The sequence below is a fragment of the Centrocercus urophasianus genome, unplaced genomic scaffold (genome assembly GCF_019232065.1).
Source record: "Centrocercus urophasianus isolate 14NV4802_14NV808 unplaced genomic scaffold, USGS_Curo_1.0 seq_832, whole genome shotgun sequence".
In the NCBI taxonomy this organism is placed as follows: domain Eukaryota; kingdom Metazoa; phylum Chordata; class Aves; order Galliformes; family Phasianidae; genus Centrocercus; species Centrocercus urophasianus.
The window spans coordinates 47,263-55,585 of NW_024885458.1; the positions used below are offsets into that span (position 1 = coordinate 47,263).

At 61.0% G+C, this 8,323-nt stretch overlaps 2 protein-coding genes across 5 annotated transcripts; one reads left to right on the top strand and one right to left on the bottom strand.

Annotated features, from left to right (window-relative positions):
- The first annotated feature begins 270 nt into the window (after nt 1-270).
- THPO (thrombopoietin) lies at nt 271-3,304 on the top strand. 4 transcript variants are annotated; one of them, XM_042838558.1, is made up of 6 exons: nt 271-377; nt 834-1,270; nt 2,093-2,220; nt 2,326-2,412; nt 2,649-2,813; nt 2,910-3,304. In XM_042838558.1, exons 2-6 carry the CDS (start codon nt 1,258-1,260, stop codon nt 3,039-3,041), a joined length of 525 nt encoding a protein of 174 aa, XP_042694492.1. In that variant the 5' UTR covers nt 271-377; nt 834-1,257; the 3' UTR covers nt 3,042-3,304. The 4 variants fall into 4 exon arrangements, with proteins under 4 accessions (XP_042694492.1, XP_042694494.1, XP_042694493.1 ...); XM_042838560.1 differs by having other exon boundaries at nt 272-377; nt 834-1,023; XM_042838559.1 differs by lacking the exon at nt 271-377 and having other exon boundaries at nt 804-1,270.
- Nucleotides 3,305-3,721: 417 nt separating this feature from the next.
- On the bottom strand, nt 3,722-5,668 carry POLR2H (RNA polymerase II, I and III subunit H). The gene is made up of 5 exons (XM_042838562.1): nt 5,538-5,668; nt 5,312-5,395; nt 4,591-4,684; nt 4,363-4,446; nt 3,722-4,244 (listed from the first exon to the last, which is right to left on the bottom strand). The coding sequence occupies exons 1-5, from the start codon at nt 5,608-5,610 to the stop codon at nt 4,127-4,129; spliced, it is 453 nt and encodes a 150-aa protein (XP_042694496.1). The 5' UTR covers nt 5,611-5,668; the 3' UTR covers nt 3,722-4,126.
- Between the last annotated feature and the right edge of the window lie 2,655 nt (nt 5,669-8,323).

The window sequence follows — 8,323 nt, forward strand, 5'->3', positions numbered from 1 at the left end:
GCCACGTACCAGCTGCCCCATTTCCCTGATGAGTTTTTCGCCTAATTATGAAGGCTATGGGGCACTGCAGAACTCCAACCCAGCACCATGAGGGGCAACGTGCCCAGAGAGGGACGGGGACCAGGGCATAGTGTTGGGGACCGTGAGAAGGGATCAGAGTTGGGAGCGAGGACAGAGCTGTCCCAGGGTGCCAGCAGGGCGCGTTTGCAGCCCGTCACGTCCGCAGAGCCGGGACACGGCCGTACGGGGAAGCCCAGCGGTGTTTGACCCCAGTGCTCACAGCTGCCGCCAAACCGTGCTGCACTGCGTCACCAGCGCTGTCCCCACAGCCAGAATGGGGCTGCCGGAACCCACCAGGACCCCCCGCCGCTTGCAAGGTGGGTTGATGGCTGTGGGGCCAGGGGGATGTGGGATGGGCACGGGGGGGGCCGAGGTGTTTACCCCGGTTCCTGTCACCTGGCCAGGGAACCGCTGGCCACGAGGACGGGATGGGAGCGTGTGAGAGCAGTGCTGTGTGTAGTGTGCAGGAGGATGAGGTCTGGGGGCTCCTGAGTCGGTGTGGGTGTGAATGCAGGGGGCTGCGCGATGGTGGATGCATAGGGGCCATGTGAGCATGCAACCCACAGTGCGCACGCGTGGGGCTGTGGTGCAAGTGGGGGTGTGGGTGCGCACGTGAGCACAGATGCGCACGTGGACATGTGCATGTGTGCACTCCTGCCCCTGGGGGTCTCTCCAAGCTCTCTCCACCAAAAAACCCCACTTCCTGGCCCCCACGCCCCATGACTGTCTCTCAGCTCAGAGCACCACTGACGCCATCTATCCTGCCGTTCCAGGACCACCTTTGTGCCACAGATAGGCACGGCCACCGTTCCCAGCACCGATATCCCACTCGCAGATCACTCACGCCCAGGGCGAGGGGCAGGTGAGTGCCCGAGGACGCCCTTCCCAATCCCGGAGCCAAGGGAGGAAGCGGCTGGAGGCAGGAAGCCGTCCTCAGGGCCCCCGGAGCACTTTTGCTCGAAGGTCAGCAGCAACACAACAGGAAATCACGCTGCCTCGGCACGGCGGCCGGGCCAGAGTGCTGCGCCGTGCTGTGCTGCCCGAGGGGTGTTCCCAGCCCCCAGTCCTCCATCCCGGCCCGGCGGCTTGCGGGGGGGGGCCCGCACCACAGCTGCCCTCCATGGAAGGGGGACGGGAGCCGGGGAGCAGCCGCTGGCCCCAGGGCAGAGGATGCAGGGCTGAAGCCCCCAGCAGAGCATGGAGCTGAACAGTGAGTGCGGGGTAAAGGGGATGGGCACGAGTGGGAAGGGGCACTGCTGTGGCAGTGGAAAACCAAATCACGGCCCCAACCTCCCTGGCACAGGCACAGCCATCACCCCACACGTTAGAAGCGAATGCCAAGGGTGCCTCTGGTTTGGTTGGAGCTGCCCACTGCCAGTTTGGCATCTCACTGTGTCCAGCCTTGGGCAGCAGGTTCTGCCCAATCTTTTTGGGGACAGGTGCAATGCCAAGGTGGTAACAAGAAGGGACACAGGTGGATGGACGAAGGGCTCTCGGAGATGGCAGTCACCAGCATGGAGCTCAGAAGTCAGCCAGCTGAGGGGTGCCTGGGGCAGCAGCACACCCATGGTGCCAGCTGAGACCATGCACAGGCGAGCCCTTGGCTGCTGCAGTGGCGAGGAGTCGACGTGCACTGCAGGAGGCTGCAGGCAGGGATTCCCCGAAATGCACGTGACAGCCAGAACTGCTCCTGGCACAAACTCCCCAAAGGAAGGCCTGCACAGGGAACACAGCTCATCTGCCTGTCTGCTTCCCAGGCTGGAGCTGAGCCTAAAATCCAGCACTGATGCTTGTCACTTCCCCCCAGCCCTTCTGCACTGCTGGGAAATCCCAGCTCTGCCCAGAATCATGTCCCCAGGAACAGGAGGGAGACAAGATCCTTCTCAGCCTCCAAAACCTCCTCATGTCCTACTACAAAGCAATTCCAGACACCACCAGACCAGGCAGAGCAGTTGCTGCTGTAGGCGTTACCTGAGCTGGGGCTCTTTGAGGAGGGTGGCCAGGTGCCCATGGGTATCCCCTTCTTTCCCAGGACTACTGCTCCTCACATCTTTTCTCCTGCACATCAAAGAAGGCCATGCCAGGCCAATGGGGCCGGTCTGCGACAAGAGACTGATCCAGAAGTACATCGGGGAGGCCAAGGACATGGAGAAGAGAATGGTGAGGAAGCAACGCCTCCCAAAACCCAGTATCAGGCTGGGCTGGCAGGACAGAGCTGGAAAAGACTCCTGGCGTCTCACTACAGCAACTCTTCTCCCCCAACAGAGCGAGTGCCAGGCACTACCCACACTCAGCTGCCCTGTGGTTCTGCCTTTGGTGGACTTCAACATGCGACAGTGGAAAAGCAAATCGGTGAGAGGGGCTGGGAGGATGGTGCTGGGGTGCCTGTGGGAGTTGAGAAGGAGCCCCTGGGTAAGCAGAGGGATGCGGTCACCAACAAGCTGAACAAGAGGCTTGTAGAAACAGTTGGTGGCAGAGGAGCACTGCGTGGAGATGAGGTGGAGGATCCCTCCACATCAAGGGTGGGCATGGGAACGATGGGCCTGCAGCCCTGTGCCAGTGGGGTCAGTACACACACTGCTCCACAGGATGAGATCAAGTGGCGTGAGATCCTGTGCAACCTGGTGCTGCTGGTGGGTGCTGTGACAGAAGCTCAGGGCCAGGTGAGCCAGGAATGTGGAGCCAATCAGCTGAGACAGCTCTATCGACATGCCAACTCCTTCCTCCTGCTCCTGCAGACCTTTGGCTGGGAGGTGAGGCCTCATCGCGTGAGCAAGGACACCTTCAGGGCAGGTGTCAGCTGGGCATGATGGCATTTGTGACCCCCTCATCTCACTCTTGCCCCTCAGGAAGGGCCCTGCTGCTCCCCAAGCTCCATTGAGCAGACTCAAGTCACTGAGATCTTCCTCACCTACCGACAGTTGGTGCAGGGCAAGCTGCGCTTCTTCTTCCACAACCTGGCTAAGGACTCATGTGACTGAGATTGGGGCAAGCAGGGACCTCCAGCCCAGGGCCTGATGAAGCTGTACACAGGATTCAACACTGATAAGAGGTCAGAGCAATCCCATAGGACAATGAGCCGTGCTCTGGGTGCCCAGGAAGGTGCCACAGGGAAAGGGTTGGCTCCTTTTCCACAAGCCTTTGGCTATCACATGGCTCACAGCCACACCTGTGCAGCATGAGGCACACGCCTTGCTCCTATCAGACTGTGAATGCTTTACAATTAAAGACCTATTTTTCTAAAGGATTGTTTGTGTCTTCCTGTTACCACTGCTGTGGCACTGGACTGGGAAGCATACACCAGCCTCTGGGAGAGGCAGCAGCTGGGGGATATGCTCCTGTTCTCCCCACAGCATCCAGCTCCCTCCTGTGGTGGCTGCCATCTCTGCAGGGCAGCTGGGCTCTGCTAAGGGATGTGAGATGATAACATGCCCTGCTTTCTGGTATCCACCTGCCAATCTCACTGTGCTGAGTTCTGGGGTCACACAGCACCATTCAGGCTAGGACAAGCCCCTACAGGAGCCACAGCCTGCAAGCCACTGTCCCTGATGTGGTAGCTTTGCTGTCTGCTACCACAACACCCTCCACGAGCATTCCATCTTCATCTACCAGCCTGCCTCCTGGGAAGCCAGCCTCGCCTCTCAGCCACAACAACCACATCTAGAAAACACATAGCAGTTTAATTAAGGAGCCACACCTGTCTCAGAACAGCACGTTAGAAAATGATGCCCAGCCTTAGCACAGACAGGTGTATGTCCCAGTCCAGCTGCCCCTGGCCAGAGCTGGGGCTAAGCCTGCTTTTGAAGTGCAGGAAGGTGAGAAAAAAAAGTCAGCAGACAGGACCACAGAGCACCCATGGTCTCCACTGAAAATGAGGGACCAGCCCCTACATGGAAGGGAAACAGTCAGAAAAGACTGGGATGAAAAGGGGGAATGCCCCCTCCTACACCACCACTGGAAGAGCTGGGCAGCAAAGGTGCTGGGGTGGGATTTGGGGTGATGGTGTCCTGTTTGCTCGCCAGCAGAATGTCTCTGGGGCAGGCAGCCCACTGACGTGCATCATCTCCTAGAAGGCCAACTTCTTCATCAGCAGGTAAACTCTGGAGTCCACTTCAAACCCATGCAGATTGTTTGCATCTCCCTGAAGGCGCATGAGCAGCCCCCCGTAGGACACGTAAGCAGAGCTGGGGCAGGAGGAGAGGAGCGGTGAGAGCAGGGAAACTCATAGGAGACCCAATCAAGACACTGCTGCCACCCCACCACCCTCAGGCAATGCATCCCCGTCTGCCAACAGACACTCACAGGCGTGTGGCTGCTTCTGTGGACGTCTCATCCCCCTCAATCCTGTACACCTTGCCATACATCACATACTCGAACTGGTCTGCCCTGAAATGAGATGAGGGAAGCTCAGAGAAGTGCCAGAACTGTCACCCCCCTCCTTCCCACAACCCCTAGCAGAGCATCCTCTGGAAGAAGGCACCTCGCAGCCTTTCAGCACCCCAACTCCTCCACCACTGCGAGCCACAGCACCTGGAGGGCCTGTCATCTGTAGGGTTGTACTCCCCATCGTCCAACGTGCCATCCTCATACAGGGTGCTGGCAATGACCAAACGGAATTTGTCACCTGGGAGGAGACAGCAAAGGAGCAGCGTGAAGGCACAGCCAGAGCAATGGCAGTCACAGTGGCAGCTGCAGCACAACTGCAGCAAGGAATTGCCCTGGTGAGTTTATTATGAACCTGGTTCCTGTGTATTCTCCAATAGGATAGCAGAAATTGAGGGAGACGCGTGCTCTTATCTCTCCCTACAGAAATTTATCAGCACTGCAGAGCCACCAGGTCAGCACAACTAATGTTTTCATGGCACACAGCAAGGGAACTGCATGGAGAGCCTTGGAAAGTTGCGCTTGCCTTGGGCAGGTATGGAAGATCAGCCCCTTCCTCATCTTATTTATGGTAAGTTTTCCATTCAGTTAACGTATTTAGGCATGGAAACCCATTTCAAAAGCTCTCCATCAGGCCCGGTTGCCATTAGCTAACACAGATTCGCTAAGGGGCATCTCTAGGGGATGGGTCAGACCTGATTCTAAACAAACCCCACAGCGCAATGAGCCCGAATGGAGCTCAGCCCCAGCAGCGCCAGCACCACGCACCCCTGGGACAAAGGACAGCACAGTACCATGCACACTCCTCCAGCAGCAGGCCAGGCCCCCCTCCTCCCCGGCCCCCCTCCTCCCCATCCCGGCGGCGTACCGAGGTCCACGGGGTAGATCTGGATGTTGACGTCCAGGATGAGGTCCATCTTGAAGGACTCGCTCTCGCAATGCAGGCGAGACACTGCGCAGAGCGGGGCGGTCGGCACAAGGGAAGGCCCGCCGCACCCGTCCCCTCCCACGCCGGCACCGGGGCCGCCCGGAGGCCCGAGTGAGAGTTAAGGGCTCAGGGAAGAAGGGTTGAGAACGGGGGGGTTCCAGCTCACCGCGGTCGAACTTCTTGCCCTCGGGGTCGATATCTTTCACATCGAAGATGTCCTCGAAAAGTATCCCAGCCATGGCGGAGCCGCCTCGCGCCCGCTCCCGCAACGGCGCACGGTGATGACGTGTTTCCACATCCGACACACGCCAGACTGCGGGCAGCGGGGCGGAAGAGGCTTCATGGTGGGCGGGGCTAGACCTACGCCTGCGCGGTGCGGCCGGCAGAGGAGCCCGCGCGGTCTTAGCGCCGTTAGCAGCGCCCCCTGCAGGCTGGGGAGGCGCACTGCGGTGCGTGTGGGGGGCGGCAGGGGGCGCTGCGCGGCCGCGGATCGCACCGCGTGGGCCGGGCACGGCGACGGGGAGCGCGGAGCCGGCGGGCACCTCCCAGCGGGACCCGGCTCTGAGCGGGGCGTGGGGGCTGCCCCCGGGGACGAGCCGTTCAAGGCCCCCCAGGAGCAGCCGGGGACGGTGCGGCTCTCGCTGCCGGGACGGTGGGGGCAGCAGCGCACCGAGCACGGGGAGGCACACGGCGTCACGCCTCTGCCCTCACGCGTCACCCCCCACCCTACCAGTGTCACACCCTCACGGTGTCACCTTCTCTCCGTGTCACCCCCCCAGTGCCACCCAGTCCCCGCTGTCAGCCCCTCTCCATGGGTGACACGAACGGCTCGCTGCGGCCGCGCTGTGCCGCTTGGGTGGGCGGAGGGATGCGCGGGTACAGAGGGACACGGAAGGACAGAATGACACAAAGGACAGAGGGACGCGGTTTGCCGGCCCCGCACCGCTGGGGATGAGGAATCGAGGCTGCGGGTGGCCGCCGCTCGGTGCCCCCGCCCGGAGGCACCTGCCAGGTGCCTGCCGTCGCCTCCTTATCTGGAGCCAAACAAATCTTTCCGGCACCTGGTGCCGCTCTGTGCCCGCAGCACCAGCTCTCACCCCCCTCCCCTGGGTCCCAAGGCTGTGGAGACCCCACAGACCGACTCCAAGTGCTCTGCAGTCCCCGGTGCACTGGGATGGTGGGGGCAGATATACTGGGGGGGGGGAGGTGGAGCACAGCTCTGTCCCTGCCTTAGTGCACCCCAAAACACCCCAGCACACAGTGGGACTCACTGGGGGTCCCTCCAGGTGGCTTCTCCCCAGGTTGAAAGTCCCAGTGCTCACAGTGCTGGGCTCTGTGTGTGTGGGGTGGAGAGGGGAGGGGGGGTTAGCCATGGGGCTGTTATCTTCCACTGATAAATTGTACAACATGAGCGTGGCTTTGAACAGCGGCCAGGCCTCCATCCGGCAGGATGGCGCTGGGGGGCCAACACAGTCTCCAGTGATCTCCAATGGGGGGGGGGGTGGTGATGGAGATGGGGGACGTGGCTTTGGAATGAGGAGCTGATGGGGATGGGAAGCACGTCCTCTGAACCTCCTGGGGTGCTCAATGGTCCTCAGAAGCAAAGCAGAGAGGCACAGCGGGTGGCAGGACCACGGTGGCATCTGGGTGGTTGGGCAGCCCCAAATCCCTGCCTGCACACCAAATCCCTGCTCTCTCCCCAAAGTCTGCCCGGCTCAGGGTGGGAGCGGTGCTTCAGAGGTGGCTGCGGCCCCTCTTATCTGTGAACACAAAGGAGCCGCAGCACCGCCCTTATGGAGCAAACAGACGTGGGGAGAGGCTGGGAGGGCCCGTTGGCATTGGGCATTGGGGTGGCACCGTCCCCATGTGGCGGTGCTATGGGGTGCAGTGGGGACATCCCCCCACTGAGCGGCCCCCCTAAGGCTGGGGCTGGGCAGGAAGAGACCGAGCCGAAATTAAGCTGTTAATGAGTCTGTCTGTCACCGGGCTGCCAATTACCCATGTGGGTAAGGAGGAGATGATGGAGGTGGCATGGGGCAACCTGGCAGCCCACCCGATCATCCCCTCATTAGCACCGCATAACCCGGAATGAGGGACAAGGCCCTGGGCAGGGATTAGCCCCTTCCCTTCCCTGCTGAGGCCGTGATGGGCGATGAAGGAAGGAAAAAATGAGCTTTGGGGGAAAAATATGTGATAAGTGTCGGTCCTCTGCCCCTGGTGTGCAGGGTCTGAGGAAAGGCCCGTGCCCCACAGCCCTGTCCCCGAATTCCTGCGGGCTGATGCTGACGTCTGTTTTTCCGTGACACCTCAGCCGGTGCTGCAGGGGGGACAGGGCCATCTCCCCACAGCTGTCATCGCGCTGGGCTGTCCCCGTGATGGCCCTTATCAGCGGGTGGCCCTGGGCTGCAGGCTGCGGCCCCCGATCCCATGGTGGTGGGGGGCTGCGTGCCCTTTCCTGCCACCCTCTGTGCCCCACATGGGGTATTGGGGATCTCTGGGGTGCTGGGTCCCATGGTTCTTCCCCCAGAACTCACCAGTGCATTCCCCCCCCCCATCCCAGACCCACCAACCAAACCCGGCCAAGCTGGGTTAGGATGAGAGCTGGGGGATTTCGGAGGGCTCCAAATTAGCTTAATGGCTTTGGAAGACAAACAGATTAGAGAGCTGCAGCAGTCAGGGCAGGGATCAGCTAAATTGGAAGCAGAGGCAGCGCCCCAGTCCCTCCGGTCAGCCCCAGGCCACAATCCTGCAACACCCACCGGCTTGTCCCCATCACCCCCATCTCTCCCTGCAGTGCTGGGTCACAGCAGTCTCTTCCCTCTGCCCTGGGTTTTGGCCACGTGTCAGCAGCCTCCGGGCGTTGCTGCGCTTCCCCTTCCCTTTCCCTTCCTGTCCATTCCTCGTTCCCCGTGCCCCTTTTCCCTGCCATGTCCCTTTGCACCACTCTTCCCA

What these genes read in the sequence shown, in the direction of transcription:
- THPO (XM_042838558.1), top strand. An exon ending in GACAGTGGAAAAGCAAATCG is followed by an intron (nt 2,413 to 2,648) that starts GTGAGAGGGGCT and finishes ACTGCTCCACAG; the next exon opens with GATGAGATCAAGTGGCGTGA. An exon ending in TGCAGACCTTTGGCTGGGAG is followed by an intron (nt 2,814 to 2,909) that starts GTGAGGCCTCAT and finishes CTTGCCCCTCAG; the next exon opens with GAAGGGCCCTGCTGCTCCCC.
- POLR2H (XM_042838562.1), bottom strand. Translation starts at nt 5,610, where the DNA reads ATGGCTGGGATACTTTTCGAGGACATCTTCGATGTGAAAGATATCGAC. An exon ending in GGGCAAGAAGTTCGACCGCG is followed by an intron (nt 5,396 to 5,537) that starts GTGAGCTGGAAC and finishes CGCTCTGCGCAG; the next exon opens with TGTCTCGCCTGCATTGCGAG. An exon ending in GATCTACCCCGTGGACCTCG is followed by an intron (nt 4,685 to 5,311) that starts GTACGCCGCCGG and finishes GTCTCCTCCCAG; the next exon opens with GTGACAAATTCCGTTTGGTC.